The sequence below is a fragment of the Brachyhypopomus gauderio genome, chromosome 1 (genome assembly GCF_052324685.1).
Source record: "Brachyhypopomus gauderio isolate BG-103 chromosome 1, BGAUD_0.2, whole genome shotgun sequence".
NCBI classification, from domain to species: domain Eukaryota; kingdom Metazoa; phylum Chordata; class Actinopteri; order Gymnotiformes; family Hypopomidae; genus Brachyhypopomus; species Brachyhypopomus gauderio.
In genome coordinates, this window is record NC_135211.1 from 50,724,177 (window position 1) to 50,742,727 (window position 18,551).

Here is an 18,551-nt window from a genome sequence, read left to right on the forward strand (position 1 = left end):
TAAGAAGAATAGGGAGAACAGTATGTTGGCTGCTTCGCAAGCCAACATAATAATCTTTATTTGTATAGCACCTTTCATACATACATGAAACTCAAAGTGCTTTACAGTAGCCTATAAATAAAAAGACAAAAGATGTTAAAAGAAATTAAATATAAAAAATATTAAAATAACATAAAATGTAAAAAAGTAAAGTAAATAAGATAATAAAAAAGTAAAGTACATAAGATAATAATAATTGGGAAAACTATTAAGATAATTAAACAGATTTAGCTACTCATCCACGCTCTCTCATACAACAAACACACACACAGAGCGCGACCTTCGCTCTCACTGGTTTTATGCGAACTGTGTGCTCGTCGGCCCACAGTTATGTGCGGCCACCTGGTGCTCGACTCCCAACCAAGGGTGAAACTGCCAATCATGTCGTAGTCAATATGTCCAGTGGTGGATGGTGCTCTGTCACTAGGGTCTGTCCTCTCTCCCCTTCCTGCACCTCATTCAGTCCCCCAGGGGGCTGTGGATCCCGGTAGAGAGTACGCTGTGCGGTGTGTGTGTGATTGGTTGTCTGAGACTCTTACCTGTATTAACAATTGTAAAGCGCCTTGGGTATCCTGAAAAGCGCTCTATAAATTGAACATTCATTCATTCATCCACTACATATGCCCTTACACTTGAAATAGATCATTCTATGTCATGAATCTATATAATATATGCGTTGACGCACGTTTTACTACTTTAAAGTAGGTGCAGCTCTCTGCCTCCCTCTAGTGGAGTGTGGCCTACCACACTGGTTGTTAGTTCTTGGGTCTCCCCCACTACATGTTCAAGAACAAACCCAAAATAACAGTCCATTGATACAGAATCAGGTGAATGGAGTTTCCAGGCTCTTGACTGGTAAAACATTTATTAAAATGGTACATTTAGACATGCTGGATATATTTGTTGTACTGGAAAACTCAAGCATGTTTCTGAATGTATTTAAAACAAAGTATTTAAAAACTGCACAAGTAAAATGCACAAATGGTAGCAAAAATAAACAAGTTAACCTGTTAACCTGTGGGGTGATTTTTCACTTTATAGAACATCTATCCATTTGGGTTCTGCGGTGGATTCAATACAGTGGAAACTGAAGGCTAGTTTGTCTGGTTCCATCCCACATAATTGCTACTATAACACAAATCCCCAAAAGACAACGCTGGCTATAATTGAAAAGTGTGAGAACAGAGAACACATAGTTTACTGTGTATGGGACTGTGTAGCTGAAGACACAGAGTCAGAGAACATGTTCTACCACAGAAAACTCCTACAGAGGGAATGCATGGAGCAATGGGGGAAGACACCATACCTCGTATCATGGAGCCAGTAGTACACAGCAAATATGCCAGTGTTAATTTGTCCGTGTTGGTGTAAATTAACAGGAGTTACTAGTAATTTTACTCAGAATTGATCAATATTAACTCCCTCTGGAGTTAGTCCCCATAGTGTCAGAGTTAATATCTGTTGTTATGAGGATCACTCTGAATTTACACTGTGGCTCGTTAAATTGGCCACACCCACCCTTTGATTCGCCTGCCGGAGCATTACCTGGGACACTGTCAGTCAGCAGCAGCAGCAGTCATACTTTGTCGTGAAAATCTCTCCTTTCTATGGTAAGTTAAGTTTTGGTCGATAAAATTATCCCTTTGGGATTGATATTACCGTTTTGTGGTTGATTTTGGCTGCTAGGTAGCTAAGCGCATTAGGCTAACTAACGAACGTTAGCTTAGCTTGCTAGCGCTAGCCAACACTGCACTGGACCAGGGTTTAGCAAACAATCCCTCAAATCATTTATGGTGTTCATAAGCGAAGGCTCTTTGAGTAATATGGTTGAATTGAATATGTTGTACACGATAGGAGTGTAGTATGTCGACATTACAAACGTGCAAGGCATGTTTTAAGTAGGGCTAGGCATGTATTAGCCTATGTTTGGTAACTGATACATTTTCTGTTTCCTATGAACGTTTATTAGCGACGTTTGGGTCTGCTAGGGTTGCCACCCGTCCCTTGAAATACGGAACCGTCATGGCAGTTAAATCACTATGGGGGGGCTCCATAGTCGGTGTCCATTATTTTCATTTCTGAAAGGTGGCAACCCTAGCTACATGGAGAAAAGTATATGTAAAAAGTCTCTCATGGAGAGCTGTACAGCTGTAAAATATATAACTTACAGCTGTTCTTTTTTTTAACAGTAACTTAATGTTATTTCCTTCATCAGGGTCAGTGTTATGTGGTAGTCACTGTAATTGTAGTGTTCAGTCATCCTCCTCCTCACACCAGGGCGGGAGTCACTGGGTGTAAATGTAGAGAATTTAGGAATACCTCAAGTAATGTCATTTTTGTCTTTAAAGCAACATGCTGGTTCCTGTAGAATATAATGGAGTCAGAAAATGGGTCAGGGTACCACAGGCCGAGGATGAGTACAGTTACTCCCAGTTTTTGCAAGCAGGTACCTGTTAGGCTAATTTGACTGTCATGTTTATTTGTGTTTTTAAAGTGGCACAATGTAGGATTACGAGTGTTTTCTCTGTGGAAATGCACTCTAGTTAAACTTCTAAACCTACATAATGCCCCTTTAAGGTTTTACAGTGTATTTTCTTGGAAACTACAGACGAAAATTATATTTCCTGCTAACTCCAGTGTATTTATAGTCCATCAGCTTTGCTCAATGCATGTTTGTCGCTCCCAAACCTTGCTTATCCACAATATCTTTTGTTTCAGTGCTGGCAAAATTCAATTTGCCAGATTCTGCTTCTTTGAGGCTGAAAGATTCATCTAATGTTGAAGTGGATTCAGACATATTTGATGAACTCTTAAAGTCAATCAGGTGTGTTTTTCAAGTCAGAGGAATGTTATGGTAAGTGACTGCAGGCTTATGTTTTTAATTAATTAATTCTTGAGTTTGTTTGATAAAAAAAGTAAATTAAGCTGTAACTCATTTCCTGTCTCAAGTTCAGGAAGCGGTGGATGTGTATAGCCAATTGTCATTTACAATGTAATGCTATGTGTTTTCTTAGGTACCCATACTGAGGTGACGTTCTTAGAGAGCTCATCTTCATCAAACTGGTCACCATCACCATCATGTGCATCCCAAGGGTCATCATCAGGTTCTGACTCAACACGGATACTGGAATCTACAAAGACTCGGAGAAGACAGCTGATTGAAGGACCCCTGGATGGCAACGTTGCAAGAGATGTAAGTTAGCCAAATGCTATTGACCCTGAGGTCAATTAGACCAATGTCAAACCTTATATTAAAGTTTCACAATAAGTATATTAGTACTGTAACTTCAGTAGGTGTTGAACTGAAGATGCAGAGCTTTGCTATGATGGCTAATTCTCATTTATCATCCCAAATAACTGTTACATCAGCTGAAATACACACTTGCAGTGTGATTGATATGCAATTGTTGTTTCAGAATGTTAGAGCTGCTCTGTGTTCAAAGCCTGGTGGAAAAGAAATACTAGAAGAGTACGAGAAAACAAGCACCATCAGAGATGTTACAAGAAGAAAGATGGTAAACATTCTTGTGGCAGATATGGTGGAGAGCCATGGGTAAGTGAATGCACTTGCAATAACGGATTGTGGTTGTTAAAATATTTCATTAGTTTTTATTTTTATTTAGCTATTTAATTTGCTCTTCAGATTTAGTTTAGTTGGTTATTTTACTAAGCTGATGTTATCTGATATTAATTTATTTTTTTAATATTGTTATATACTAAATTTTTTTTTTTTTTAGTTTTGCTTAATCCATTGATTCCTAAAGCACCTGCAAAAAACGCCTGCTAAATGCCTGAGCCCTTTTTGAGAAAAGTTGCTGTAAGCCTACAAAAACCTAAATATCTCAGCATCCCTAGCACATAAAAACATGAAATTAATTGCATTTAAAAGCCAAGACTCTCTTCTTGCACTCATGAGCCCAAATGCAGCATAATGCACCTCCAGGCACTAGGGTCAATTTTGTGCTATGCAGCATCAGGCATCAATGGGTTAACTATAATAACACAAGTACACATAAATGAAATTTGCCATTTTTGGAGGAATGATCTCTCTCTTCCCAGGAGGGTACCTCCGGTAAATGTGCGGAAACTCAATGCACTTGGGATTACAACACTGTTCCCTAAATTGAGTGACCCAGATTCTAAGAATGGCTATGTGAGTATAAACCATAATGCATCTGGAATTTTCAGTTGATATGAGTCTCTGTTTTTCTTTATCAATACGAACATTTTTATGATCACCAGAGTGGTTCCGGCTACCTATCGTGGAGGCTGAAAACTGTTCAGCGGACCTCTGCTCAAGACCACAAGAAATCCAATACAACTTTCCAAGAGGGCCCCAAGACTCCACGCAATATCCATTCAGATGAGAAGCAGTTGACCGGTGATGAATGCAGGGAAGCCATATCTATGATGAAACACTCAAGTGATACAATCCTTGTCAAAAATAAGATGAAGGCCACATTCCAGCACAGGCAAAGAGTGATTCAAGACCCAGATAGTGCTTCTACTGTCCTGGATCTCTTTCCCAGATTCTTAGATACACCTGGCTTGGTAAGCATAAATGTATTGCTGACAATTTTGTGGTTGCCTTATTTTGCTTGTCTGTTTAATTGATGCTTATAGTGCCATGACAACTGTGTTCTCTTCCACTTCATGTTTTCTGTTTTAAGATCGACCAAGACTTCTCAATGATCTTTGGTGAGGAGGTGTCTGTTAAATTCCTCTCCAAGTGGCCAACATTTTTCAAACCGAGAGTCATCGCAGATTGCTGCAAGAACCTAACCCCAAGTCCACATGTTGAGTTGCTTCTGTCTGCACAACAAGAGTCTGATGATGGTGGTAAGTGTTTAATAGGCTTCATAATCTTAAAAATCTGCACACATCCACTACTTCCTGAACTTGAGTTTGCTCCTGGTTTCCTGTCTTACATTATTGAACAAACTGATTAATCCAGGTGTATTTGACCATAGTTTTGATATCAGACACACCTGGATTAATCAGTTTGTTCAATAATGTAAGACAGGAAACCAGGAGCAAACTCAAGTTCAGGAAGTAGCGGATGTGTGAATATAGCCCACTAATTAGTAGATACAGTAGATTACTCATGCCTTCAGTGCAAAAAGAAAAGGGGACATTGTGTTCTCTCATGTTTTTGCTCCCTTTACTACAAATTACATACTGCGTCTTACTGCTAACCATATTCAGTCCATCATGTAATTAAAGAAAACTTAACTGTAACTGATGCGGCAGTGTGTCACTTCTATTTCTGCAGTCTGGCATTCTGAGGAGTGGGATTCTGAGATGGCTGCCATCCTGCTTCTGCTTCACCTCTTGCCTCCAACAGTTAAAGGCAAGAAGGGTGGCAAGATGAGTGCATCAGAGGCTACTCGATGCATGATCAAGTTCATGAAGGTATTTTCTTAGGACTGTACATCACTGATGCAAGGTTTTCAGGAGCCAATATGGCATTGTAATTCATGGGGTGCAGTTAAATAGTTTTCAAAAAGTAATACATCCATTTATCACACAAAAATAAATGAATATTGTGTACATTCATAGATCCATGCCCTGAATTCATCAGTAATTCAAGTGTATTGCTCACATCCATTCATACATTCATTCGCACATGAATTAAAATGACTTGAGTAAAAACATTTCATCACTCACACTCACTTTTCCACTCACAGGTGGGAACAAGCATGGAGACCTTCCTTAAAGAAACTGGCCCCAATCAGCCCTTCCTGCTCGGTGTTGGAGAAAGAAGCAACTGCGTCCAGGACTTCTACATCATACTGGACCAGAAGGCCATTCCCTGCAGGATGCAGACCCCGGTTGCTGCCTTTGATGAGCTCTTCAAGGCGCATTATGTTTTTGCTGTGTTGTATGATGATGCCCTGTCCAGCTTCATCTTCATCCAAACCACTGTGTATGGCATTGACGTCGGCAAAGTGAAAGAAAGTCCTAGGGTAAAAGAAATCCGAGCAAGGCTTCTTCACCGTGAGGTTTGAAGACCAGAAATGTACACATGTTACTTTTGTAAACTACACCACACCAGTTGTTCAATGTTATTTAGACATTTGAAGTTTGAGCATGGATTGTATCCCGCAAAGTCTCTGCGATTGAACTGTGGAGAACCTGGTTGTTCGAACACTTTTTGTACATATTCTGGTTATCAACGTCACCTTTCTCGAGTGCGTAAAGACTGTTTTGATCCAGATCCTGCCAGCAGTTTTGAATTTGAGGCTGTGGCTGGACCTTCCACACCAGTGAATGTGGATCCTCCTGTGAAGGTCACTACACATGTTCCAGTTGAAAAGAAACGTACTGGGGACATATGCAGCTCCGTTATTGCTCAGGTTCAAGCCTCAGGTCACGTGTACCTTGTTCCATATTGTAATTATATGTGAATCCATGCAAACTGTTAATTGTTAATGTGGTGTGGTGGCCATTTAATAAGAGAATTTTTCTAAAGAAGTGTTTGCCTTGTGTATTTTTGAGATGGGTTTACTGGGTGGTTGTGTTGGCTAAAGGTGGGTGGTTTAGTAGTAGTCAAATTTTACACCCATTGGTCTGAATGCATTGGAAGTCAGTGTAGCATTTTCAACCGCAGTAGTGTAACATTTTATTAAAATGACACTAGTGGAAAGTACTAGTGACACTAGCTGGTGTTAGATTTTAACTCCCTACAGTGTCGAAATTGCTAGATTTAAGTGTAAAAATATACTAGTGTGGTGTAAAATTAACACTTAACAAGTATTAATTTTAACTCCTTAAAGTGTTGAAATAACTATAGCTGAGTGTAAAAATATTAACACGGACACTAGACATACGTTAGTGACGCAATAATACACGAGAGGGAGTGCTATAACGGGTAATATCGGCACTGCTGTGCTGCGGTCGTAGGCACGAGGCCGCAGGCCGAGTGCCGTAGATCAGCACAGCAGTGCCGATATTACCCGTTATAGCACGAACCTCGAGTGTATTATTGCGATTATACCACAGTTCCATTATCGCTGTTTATTGAAAGATTTTGAGTAAAAGAGGACGAGAAAATACGACCTGTTAGGTTAAAAACACTCCGCCAGTTAAAATAGTTCCATTCAATGGCTCGCTGCTAAACTTACACAACACTGGAACAGCCTTACCCAATAAATATTATAGAGGTAAATATACACAAAAACAACTGTTGATAAAGTTGTATTTATTAAAAATAAATTACAACAATTATTGATAATGGATTAAAAAAAACGATTGATATTGGATTTATTAACGAGATAATTTTATACTGATGTATGTTACTTGGCTAGCCTAATGGTTATGTACATTTATTTGCACACTTCCCATTGTGCAGTTCTTAAAAAATGATTCGAGTTGGGGGGTTTGTTTTAACGTCGTGCAATTGCATTCTTGAGCATTTGGAGTTTTTTTGGGAGGTTCTTCCAAATCATCTGTAGGGTTACATGCAACGGACAAAACATTGCTCCATCTTTTCCTGCTTTGGAGGGAAGGTCGCCAGTAACTCTTCAGAGACGTTTCTGATTTGTGACCGCTAACAGTTATGATTTCTCTGGCTTCCATCCCGGCATCAGAAAGGCTCTGAATAGCTGTTGCTCGCAAGCAGTGGTTGGTGTAAACGCGAGATGTGCCTGCTTCTTTGCATATTCGGGGCAACATTTTGGAGAGCTGGTTTACACCCAGCGGCATAGCGCTATACCACACAGCGTCTGACAGGTGCGCAGACTTCTTCGGCTGCAGGTAAAAAGCCGGGGTATCCACTGGCAGCTTGCTTACGTACAGTTCAAAACTAGCGACGGGACACATTTCTCCAGCGCACTGAAACATTGCCCCACGTCTCAGCTCTCTGTCTCGCTCCTGGTGGGTTTTGTGATTTTTTGTTTCCTCGTTAAAGGATAGAGTGACAAATTTCCCCCCGTTTTCATCTTCCTGCATCACAAATGATTCTCGGCGAAGTTCCCTATTTCCTTCTTTTCCTCGTCTGCCAAAGTGGAGCTGAATGTCGAACCAAACCTATAGGGTAAAATAATTCAGATTAGTTTTAGGTGCAGCAGTACATATGGTGTACTGTTATACATCAAAATATTATGTGGTGTTATCTACCTTATTTAAAAGACCTCTCGGGGTTCCGGGATCAAGTGCTTTTGACTGGTAGATTTTTGCAAGGTCTTCAGGTGATATTGCTGGATGGTGTAAGGTTCTGTCTCCTCCGCTCTTTCTTATTTTCTTAACAACACCCACAAAGACGTTGTTGGCTGGTGTAAACTCTGCGTCTTTCATCAAACACCATCCACGGCTGATTGGAGGTTCATTTAGGTACCTGTTCAGTCCAGCTCTTAAACCAACGAAGCTGCTGATGCCATATAACTCTCCCTTTACGTTTCTGACGGATCCATAAAACCGTCGTAAAAGCTGATTCATGTCATTTTTGTTGATGATAGTAAAATCTACTGCAATGTCGTTGCTCTTTAACCAGGCTGTAAATACGTTAAGAGCCCAGGACGTTTGTCTAACGGTATTAATTTCGTTTTTTTGCATTTCCAGCTCATCCAAATCATTATCTGTAAGCATGACAAACCTTGGAGGCTCATTGGAGGAATCAGGCTGGTCATTTATAATGTCATCCTCCAGTTTAAGATCGAAACAAATTGTTTCGAAGCCAATAGATTTAATTAAATCCGTGTAATTCATTTTGATACTTTTGATACTTGTTTGTACACTGAAAAAAATCATGAGTTGGATTTACTTAAAAAAATCAAGGCAACGTTCTGCACCAATTTTTTTAAGTAAATTCAACTTGATCAATTTTTAAGTAAGTTCAACTCATTTGTTTTTTTTACACCAACTCAATTGTATTAGATTCATACAACTTAATATCAAGTCAGTCCAACTCAAAGAACTCAAGTTCAATTTACATATTTACCTTAAAATATTCAGTCAGTCTAACTCAAAGAAATCAAGTTCAATTTACATATTCACCTTAAAATATTAAGTCAGTCTAACTCAATGAAATCAAGTTCAATTTACATATTCACCTTAAAATATTAAGTCAGTCTAACTCAATGAAATCAAGTTCAATTTACATATTTACCTTAAAATATTCAGTCAGTCTAACTCAATGAAATCAAGTTCAATTTGCATATTTACCTTAAAATATTCAGTCAGTCTAACTCAATGAAATCAAGTTCAATTTACATATTCACCTTAAAATATTAAGTCAGTCTATCTCAATGAAATCAAGTTCAATTTACATATTCACCTTATTGAATAATAAAGCTAAAAAAAACACACAAAATTTATGACAAATTTTTTTATTCATTCCTCATTCAATCGACTGCTGTTAGCCTATGAAGTGCATAAAACAAACTGAACATTTGTAGTCAATAACATCTTGCAATATTATAAAATGACAACATGTCATTAGCCAAAACTATCAATTAAAAAACAAAAACAAAGTCCCTCAAACAATCCCCGAGACCTGCTGATTTAGCAACTTGCACATACCTCTTTTGAGACACCGATATCAATGTGTGGATGTCAAATCAAATCAAAATCAAATATACATTTAACACAGCAACTTGGACTTCAGTGTGTGCACCTTTGGTGAAAGTTTCCCACTGTCAAGTTCTAACAGCATCTTTTGACAACATTCAAATGTATACCTGAGCTGTTTGGGGTAACTAAGGTTGACAGCATAAATAAGACCCAGTAGCAAGGCACATGCCCTTGCTACACTGGACAACCCAGCCAGAACTTCTCTGCCTTCCAGCACAATTCCTACATCCAACGGGTCATCCTCCGTAGAACCACCTTTGGTGACAATTTTCATGGTGTGCTGTTTAAGATCCTCTTGTACTTCATCAGGTGAAGCACCCTAAAATAAAAAAGCATATTTAATGCTACATTGACACATTTCTGCACATCAACACTAAGACGGGTTTTACACATTACGCCTGAAAGAGGAATTAAACCAGCAACATTTACAATTTTACACAAACTAGTGAAATGCAGTTTCTAATGTTAGCTATTCCACAAGTGGTCAGTAGCCATCTGGAGAGATATTAAGCTATGCAATCTAATATAGCCACCCACACCTCTATAGTAATTTTGGTGCAGCACCTCTGGTGTGAATGAACTTCTACACTACATTTAATTGATAGTTAATTGCGGTCTTGTGACTGACAACCATATTCGCAAATGGCTGCAAAACTATCACCTAAACACCATTTAGAAGCACAAATCTCTTCTGAAGTTGTACATTTACTTACATGGTAATCCTTAATGAGATCATCAACCTTTTCAGAGAAGTACACTATTAAGCAGCGGATCACCACGTCTCTGCGCATTTCAGTAGTCTCATCCTATTAATGAAAAAAGAGAAACATTTACAACATGTCTAAACTACACAGAGCTGAATTTTGGCCTGCGTCTTCTCATTACATACTGTAATGGTATTATGAAACGCACACTGTTGGATAAATTTTAATTGCCATACCAAATGAAATACCATACCACTCAGCGCTGATGGAGTCAAACATTATGGAATAAATACATTTTTGCACAAAATATGTGAGGTTCCTTGATTTGTGTATTAGGCTCATCATGGCAAAAGTCTTTGTACCAAATACAAATAAAAACAGAATGCAACAATGTACAAATAATTTAAAACATATATTTAATATTAAAATATTATACTGTTTTTGTTTGTTTAATGCCCATGTTGAATTTGATTCCAGCAACATCTCTCAAACCAAATATTTGTTTAATTGGCAATGATTGAATATAAATAAAGAATCGAGAGAATGAGTTTTGCAGAATTATAAATAGAGGGGGGTTCACCACTCTGTAAAAGACAGCACGGGCAGTGCAACAATTCAAAAATAACACGTTTCCAATTCAAAATGGTAAAGTTTGGGACTCTTTTTACACCAATCATGTATGTTTTTAGTAGTATTACTCAAATTAATATTATTTGTATGTTTATGAAAGGATCTAGCTCTAAAAGGGTCTCTAATACCTGTACAACCTGCAAATTTGGCAGCATGTCAGTCTGTCAACCACCATAATACCTGCTTCAAAACATCTAGAAGGGGACACATCTTCCGTCCAGCAGCACCTCCTTTAGCACGGAACAAAGTCAGGAGCCTCACTGTGTGCTTGTCCAAATTTGCAGCAAATGTTGCTTCCAGTTCAATGGTTGTAATTCTTTTGAATTCTTCCTTTATCTACAATTATGAAGGAAAAAAAACAATAATTAGATTTTTTTAAATTATGAAAATATAAGTAATATTAGCAGTCCCATTTCACATTAAGGGTAACTGTATAGGGTTTTTTAATGGTTCATAAATGGATTAATAAGCAACTAGCAATTATGTACCATTAAGTCAATTAATTAACATTAATTAACAGTACTTCTGAATATGGGATTACGCTCCTAAGTGATTTGTAACCATTAAATTACATTAAAAATATTAATATAGTGGACCTTATGGAATAGTGTTTAGCACACACTCATACAGCAGATACCTGAATAGCTTCAAACAAAGCTGGCCATCTATGAAGAAGATCTTCTATGGCAGGGTTTTCATTCACCACTTCCTGTCTTCGATATGAAAATGTTTTTGACATCTTCTCACTTATGGTCTTCTGATTATCTTTCTTCTTAACCTCACTGAGAAGATCTACCCTATCCTTTTCAAGACTTTGTTTGGATTCTCCAGTGGGGTAGGGGGGGAGGAAATTAACCTCTGCTTTACGTGGTTTTTTGACCCCTGTCGCTGCTGCTGTCTTGTTGGAGGCGGAGTTGACGACAAGCTCTGGACATCCCAGTCTTCTCAATTTAGACCTGTAATTTCCCATCTTATATTTTAGCCTTGTTTGCCATCCATACAACCCAGAGAATGAACCTGGTTCCTTCAAGCATGGATGCTTTTGTATTAATGCCTCAGCAACATTACATATCTGCTCACTGGTTGGATATGCACAAAACTGGTAGATCCTTTCAGCCAGTTTTTCAAGAACATCGGACTTGATGCTTGGATTGTTCAGACATGTGCCATCCTTTCTAAATGCAGCATTAGCAGACTCAAGTATCAGCTCTGTATCATAAGCAAACTCTGGAATTTCAAATGGAGACGGCCACTGTTGTGATCTCCCACGGTTCTCCGCAGAAGAGAGAATTATGGTTTCAGCAGATGAAGTATGAGATGAGGAACTAGAAGATCTATCTGACAGTGTAGAGACAGGACCTGCTGGGTGAGTTTCTGTTAAAGTTATATACAAAGGCTCAACAAGAACTACTTTGACAGTGTCTTTGTCTTTAAGATCTGCTGTTGTGGTCAAGGAAAAAAAATCACCAAACTCCGCATCCTTATAGAGTAGGCTGAAGTTTCCCTGAAGCTGAAAGGTCTCTCTGATTATCAATTCCAGGTCTTCACGTGTACCAGGGATCCCTGAAGGCAAGACCAGCTTTCGTATATCATGGTCATCCAGAATCACACGCAGCTTTGCTGGTTCAGACATCCTTTCCTTTTAGCAAAATGGAGAAAATGAAGGTTAAAAAAGAAAAGCAAAAACTACAATGAAAACATATAAAAAATAAAAGCACTATAAAAGAATACTGATTTAGAGTGGAAGGCAAATGGCACGCTTGAGTGTAACCATAGTCTGCCCTGCAACTCTGTACGCTGATAATGGCATAACATCATACAACTCTTGTTGCTCAAGTACTAGAAAATGCCCAGTTGTTTCCAGCTCATAAGACCTCAAATGCTGATTGTACCAGGCCTGACAAGTCTTCACAATGAACGCCAAAGTCTCACCAACAATCATTATTTGTTGTATTTGCACAAAATCTGGAAGCCCTGCAGTAGATCCATAAGGCAAAATCATGCCTTTTGAGTACCTTGTTCCACAGTACAGTGCTGTATCTGCCAAATTAAACGTTGCACTGTTTACAATTTTTCTTTGTATTGCTTCTCGTACATCTCCGCTTAGCAAATCCAGAGGTACTTCAGACACACGTGAGACACAAAGAGCTGGTTTCAGACAACTTGTATCATTCGTCTGATAAGCCATCAAGAGCTGATGCTTCACAGCAAGAGAGAGCAAGATGTTTTTGAAAGAACTGGCATGCTGGACCACACGTTTAAAAAACCTGTGCTTTGCCTCAAAGCGCATTGTCCACAATGCCACTAAGGGACCAAATGCCTCTATTAAGTGTGGATAATGTTCAAGGTAATGATGCTTGGGTAACAAATTTTCCTTTGGAAAGACATCCAAGAATCTTTGCCTGTGCTCAGATATTTTTGTGTCAAGATAGCCAAGGGACTCCTGAGTGTGTACTGGGGAAACAATTATTTCCACAACTTCTTTCAGGTCCATCAGGATTAACCATGCTGGTTCATCAACTGGTATTTTGGGTCCAATAAGAAATGGAAGGAATCTTAAGAGAGCCCAGTTTTCATGGGCATTTCCTCCAATGCTCTTCTTAGCAGCAAAACCAGGTGACAACAATTTTGGGCAGTTTGTTTTGTCAGACCACTTGAAAGGGAAACACTTTATTGCGTCATTTATCTCCAGTATTGTCAAATACTTCTTTTGAATGAATACATTCAAGCACAAGGCAACTTCAAGAGGAATGATTCCTTCAAAAAGATCGTGCAACAAATCTGGTGGGTAACCAGACAAGACATGAAAATGGTTCAGTTTTTCAGTCAAGGCACATTGTCTTTTGACACCACAGAAATGAACAAGACTTGAATCTTCTAACACTCTTTGCAAGTGTACAGAATGTTCCTCATGTGTTCGCATTTGAAAAGCACCAGTACGCACTTCTTTTAATTGAAATTCAGACCGTTGTGCAAGGCAAAATCTGCAAGTGTATTTCCCAGAAAAACTTTCCACAAATCCACCGATGGAATGTGCCCCTAAATTGTCAGCAACGACACACTGTACTGTGCCTTGGACATTTTTACCAAGCAGCGATATGAAGACTCCTTCCTCCTCTAAGGTTCTAAGGTCCTTCAAAAGTGGTTCAAGAAGTGATGCATAGCCATATCTTTTAACATCATCTGCTTTGCCCAGGACTGCCAAATAAATTGAAGTCAACTCAGATCGCAGTTGTGAGGGTATGTTGCCCAACGCCCAGTAAACTGCTGTAGTTTTATACTTCTTACGTGCTGTGCCAAGTGGATTGCAGACCTCAAAATCATCGACGTACAATATCAATGAAATTTTAAATTCTCCACCAGATAGCAACTCATTTTGTCTGAAATATGTACCATCAAAATAGGACCTCAATTGGGGGACATCACTTTGGGAGGCTGCAAAGCCTTCAACAGCTCTTTGAAATATATCCTTGTCATTCAACAACTGGGACAAAGACTTAAGAATTGGAACATACTGGAATGTATTTTTTTCCTTAGCATCAATGATGTATTCCACAGGTTCCACAATGCTGAAGTTTTCTTTATAATATTCTCTTCTCTTGTATGAAGTTGAAAAAGGACCACCAGTTCCTAAAGCTCTGCTTAAGAAGTTGCATTCACATAGCTCATTTGCCAAGTCTGTGATTACTGAAGCATCAACAGGACAATTATGTTTTTGCAAAGTTTTTTCAATTATATCTTTAAATGTCTCAGTTGAGGCAACAGCAGAAATAAACTGAATATCTTCAACCAACTGGTCAATGCACTTGACTGAAACATGAAATGTAGTTTCCAATTTTAGGAGCACTGATCCAAATTTTCTCAAAGCAAGATTTGATGGGCAGTCCTTTTCCTCAACTACTGACAAATAATTACAGTCTCCATCTTCCTCATCCTGACTTGTGTTACTCAGACCAACATGAACTGAATGTACACTCCTTTGTAAGACAACTGGTTTAAAATCATCAACGGAATGAGGAGTATGTTTTCTGCTTTTGTGGGCAGAAAAAGTTCCATACACATTTGTCCGGAAATCACAGTGATTAAACACGCAGTCAACAGTTTCCAGACACTTTAGATGACGCCCAAGGTGGGCAAAAAAATCACTTTCTGTTGAAAACCTACTTGCACCACAATTTTGACATGAAAAGAAAAGGGCCTCCTTTACTCCTTTGGAATCAACTGAGGCATGTTGTCTTGACAAATGTGAACGAAGTGCACTCAGTGTCTTAAAAGAGCATGGGCAATCAGAATAAAGGCACGGCTGAGACTTGTGGCGACCAAGAGAGTCATGTTGTAATCGATAATGTTTCAAAAGATCACCTTTTTTAGGAAGAACAGTGCTACAGGATTTGCAGTGCCACTTCATGAACACTAGAAAAAAACAAAAACATAACAGATATTAATGCAAAAATTTGATAGGGACACAGATAAATGTGAACAATCTTTGTTAACAAAGCCAGTTAGTGTTTGTTGAACATCGATTACAGCTGTAAAGGTGGATTTAATAGAAGTGTTAAGAAAAACTACACCTGAGCAATGGTGCACACAATATATGTTTTTAAAGTGAATAAACTGAGAGAAAAGTTAATCAACTGTTGAAATACTGGTGAGAGAAAGAGCACACTTTTAGGTATGCACCAATCTGGGAATTCTGGGCTTATCTGATCCGATTACACATGTATACATCTGACTATATGGACATTTATAACTTTCAGAGAGCCTACGCACACCAGTATAACTGTAGAAATAAATGCAACATTTATATACCTTACATTTTAGCTTTCAAACAACTGTATGCAAACAGTAGAATTAAAGATTTAGCTCGTCGCTATCTTTAGTGCTCTCCCCAGTAGCATTAGTGTGTTAGCTAGCTTAGCTCCACTATGGTTATCTAGCCTGTCACTAACTTTATCTAGCCTGTCACTAACGTTAGCTAGCCTGTCACTAACAAATAGACTTTAAACGAAAGATTTAATTTGAAAATTATAACACCATACTGCCTGCTGACCGGCATCGGAAAGCGAAAAAGTTCAATTTCTAATGAACTTCACCTCAGAGGACTCGCTCGGTTTCGTTCACAGTCTCAGAGTCCATCTCACCCTGAGACCGAGACCGGACTCGAGTACTAATGGTTTATATAAAATACAGACGGTCCTCTTGCATCAGAAAAAGTTTTATTTCCTTTATTTATGACCTCCCTAAAAATACCATACTCAACCAAAATGAGAATTAGCTCCGTTTAAAAACATTTAGCTAGCTTACCTGGGAAAAGTTCTCAAATCGGGATGCAGGTCGTTACTTGCGTCGTCTTCGTCTCGTTAGATTTGGCGCGTTCAAGCGTACAGACATGCGCATTCCCTGCGCAAGATTAACCTCAAAAATACGTTTATAAGCCGTTGAACACAAAAATAAATCGACGGTGTTGATAGTAAAACATATTGTGCATTTTATCCAGGAAGAAAACAGTTTACTTGTGAATATATTTGCACACTAGTTTTGACCTGACTAATATGGTGAAGGCGATGACGTTACACTTAGCAGGCATCGAGTTGAACGAACTTGAATTTGATTGGAAGTTGAAACAACTAAAAAATATTCGTTCACACAATGTATTAATCTGAGTTCAGGGAATAATGACATTTCTGAATAGCATATACTCAATTACATCAAGTAAATCCAAAAAACTTAAATGTTTAAGTAGTTTTAATGGGTTTTTTTAATTTAGGCTTGTTGAGTCAAAGAACCATTTTTTTCAGTGTAGTTGCGCTGTTTGGCTTGTAAACGCCGCTTCGTTGCTAGGTTACCTGTATGTGGCGGAGTAATACATGGAGAGCTTCGGTTACAGTGCTATAACATGTAATATCGGCACTCCTAGATCGCCTCTCAGCCAATCACATTGTAGGGTCGGAACTAACTGTGGTATAATCAGTGTTAATTTTTAACTTCCTACAGTGTTAAAAAATAACAATATCTGAGTGTAAAAATTAGTGTTAGTGTTAAATTAACACTGAAAAGAGTGGACGCATATACACACTTTTTCAGTGTTAAATTTAACACTCTCAGAGTTGATTTAACACTGGCATTTTTGCTGTGTAGTATTATGATATTATTACGGTTAATCTGACTTTGGGGTGTTAATCTGAAGGTTGTTATTTCCAATCTCAGTTCAGCCATGCAGGTACTCTTGAGCACCGTCAGTAATTTTGTTGACTTGTACGTATACTGAGCAATGACAATAAAAGTTACTCAATGTTTTACTATTTACACTTGTTTGCTGATAAGTAATTCCTTGAATCAGATTATTTTGGAGTTCTGTGGACTTGAGACCAATAGCACCACCTGAAGGTTCAGGAAAATACAAACTGGCTCATATTGTCAAACTGATTCAGCACCAAGATGCAGATTCATAGTCAGTCTGGCAAGTGTGTCTAGACAGATTACACACAGTGAAATGCCCCCTTGTTACGTTCCAAGACCTGGTAGGCCCTTCTGGTATGGGTTGTGTTTGCATCCAACTTGTGACTCTTATTTTGCAGGTTCGCCTGAGTGGCTACAATTAAGACTGATGGATAAAAGCGGATGAAGATGAGGAGAGAGAAGGGCACGAGGGGAGTCATGGCGTCTGCACTTCGGTGTGGTTTCATGTACACTCCCTTTGTTTATTAGTCTTTTTCTTTCGTTATTTTGTATTGAGTAGAGGTGATTGTTGTGTTTGTTACTCTTTTGTCTGCTCTGGGCTGGGCGAGGTTAGATGAGTGCACTCCTACATTTAACATCACGTAGGTAAACTCTTGTCTAGACACCTCAGGTAAGCGGCGGTGGTGGTTAATGTATTTGCTTAGTAGGTTAGTGTTGAGGGGGGTTTTTCTGTTGTATGTGATGGGATGTTTTGGAGATAAGGTGTAGGGTTTAGTATAGGTGGTTTTTGTTTGGTTTGTTTTATTTCTTCACCGCTCATAGCCCATTGCCCAGGGCTGAAGGGTTGTGTATTGTACCGACAGCTGTTATATGCAATACACTGAGTCTTGATCCCTCCAACAGTGGCTTCCGTGTCTTTCTATCTTTTTGTGGGTTGTCCGGCTGGCATAACACATGACACTGTAACAGCATATGTGCGACCCCCGAGCTAACCTTTGTGGTGTCACGGGTCATAACATCCCTTCATTAGATGGTCATTTAAATCCGACCACCTGCAGTTAATGCTTTTTAATGCAGATAGATTATAAAAAGCAACACAATGACTATATATACTGTACATGTGGAAATTATATACATAATATAAACATATTGAGCACATATTCATAACACATTCACCACTATATCAATAGTACTTTATTTAAAGTTATAAAAGTTCCTAAAAATGCCTCTCATAACAGTACCAGGTGACAAAGATTGTAGAGAGTTTACACAACAGGATCAATATCCAAAGCCAGGAAACAAATAGTACAAAATCATACAATCCATGAATAAACATGGGGCAGACATGGCCTGGTGGTAGGGAACTGGGCTTGTGACCAGAGGGTCATGGGTTCGATTCCCAGACCTGAGGCCATGACTGAGGTGCCC

At 38.8% G+C, this 18,551-nt stretch overlaps 3 protein-coding genes across 4 annotated transcripts; 1 reads left to right on the forward strand and 2 right to left on the reverse strand.

The window, feature by feature from the left end:
- Positions 1–1,558: 1,558 nt before the first annotated feature.
- LOC143527764 (uncharacterized) lies at positions 1,559–6,467 on the forward strand. Of its 2 annotated transcripts, XM_077023061.1 has the most exons (10): positions 1,559–1,649; positions 2,388–2,485; positions 2,758–2,893; positions 3,054–3,232; positions 3,456–3,592; positions 4,099–4,192; positions 4,282–4,590; positions 4,710–4,878; positions 5,312–5,451; positions 5,727–6,467. In XM_077023061.1, the coding sequence occupies exons 5-10, from the start codon at positions 3,552–3,554 to the stop codon at positions 6,045–6,047; spliced, it is 1,074 nt and encodes a 357-aa protein (XP_076879176.1). In that variant the 5' UTR covers positions 1,559–1,649; positions 2,388–2,485; positions 2,758–2,893; positions 3,054–3,232; positions 3,456–3,551; the 3' UTR covers positions 6,048–6,467. The 2 variants fall into 2 exon arrangements, with proteins under 2 accessions (XP_076879176.1, XP_076879167.1); XM_077023052.1 differs by lacking the exon at positions 2,388–2,485 and having other exon boundaries at positions 1,570–1,649.
- An 864-nt stretch (positions 6,468–7,331) lies between these two features.
- Positions 7,332–8,751, reverse strand: LOC143527776 (uncharacterized protein KIAA1958-like). The gene is made up of 2 exons (XM_077023074.1): positions 8,158–8,751; positions 7,332–8,067 (listed from the first exon to the last, which is right to left on the reverse strand). Exons 1-2 carry the CDS (start codon positions 8,743–8,745, stop codon positions 7,348–7,350), a joined length of 1,308 nt encoding a protein of 435 aa, XP_076879189.1. The 5' UTR covers positions 8,746–8,751; the 3' UTR covers positions 7,332–7,347.
- A 633-nt stretch (positions 8,752–9,384) lies between these two features.
- On the reverse strand, positions 9,385–16,642 carry LOC143524639 (sterile alpha motif domain-containing protein 3-like). The gene is made up of 6 exons (XM_077018278.1): positions 16,248–16,642; positions 15,306–15,356; positions 11,581–12,582; positions 11,124–11,279; positions 10,323–10,415; positions 9,385–9,928 (listed from the first exon to the last, which is right to left on the reverse strand). Exons 3-6 carry the CDS (start codon positions 12,574–12,576, stop codon positions 9,620–9,622), a joined length of 1,554 nt encoding a protein of 517 aa, XP_076874393.1. The 5' UTR covers positions 12,577–12,582; positions 15,306–15,356; positions 16,248–16,642; the 3' UTR covers positions 9,385–9,619.
- Between the last annotated feature and the right edge of the window lie 1,909 nt (positions 16,643–18,551).

Bases quoted from the DNA above. Each gene is read 5' to 3' on its own strand.
- LOC143524639 (XM_077018278.1), bottom strand. From the start codon at position 12,576: ATGTCTGAACCAGCAAAGCTGCGTGTGATTCTGGATGACCATGATATA. The intron at 10,416-11,123 runs GTATTATGGTGG...TTTCATTAATAG, and splicing joins TTCTAGATGTTTTGAAGCAG to GATGAGACTACTGAAATGCG. The intron at 9,929-10,322 runs GTAAGTAAATGT...TTTTTATTTTAG, and splicing joins ATCTCATTAAGGATTACCAT to GGTGCTTCACCTGATGAAGT.
- LOC143527776 (XM_077023074.1), bottom strand. From the start codon at position 8,745: ATGAATTACACGGATTTAATTAAATCTATTGGCTTCGAAACAATTTGT. The intron at 8,068-8,157 runs GTAGATAACACC...TTTACCCTATAG, and splicing joins CGAGAGGTCTTTTAAATAAG to GTTTGGTTCGACATTCAGCT.
- LOC143527764 (XM_077023061.1), top strand. From the start codon at position 3,552: ATGGTAAACATTCTTGTGGCAGATATGGTGGAGAGCCATGG. The intron at 4,193-4,281 runs GTGAGTATAAAC...TATGATCACCAG, and splicing joins CAGATTCTAAGAATGGCTAT to AGTGGTTCCGGCTACCTATC. The intron at 4,879-5,311 runs GTAAGTGTTTAA...CTATTTCTGCAG, and splicing joins ACAAGAGTCTGATGATGGTG to TCTGGCATTCTGAGGAGTGG.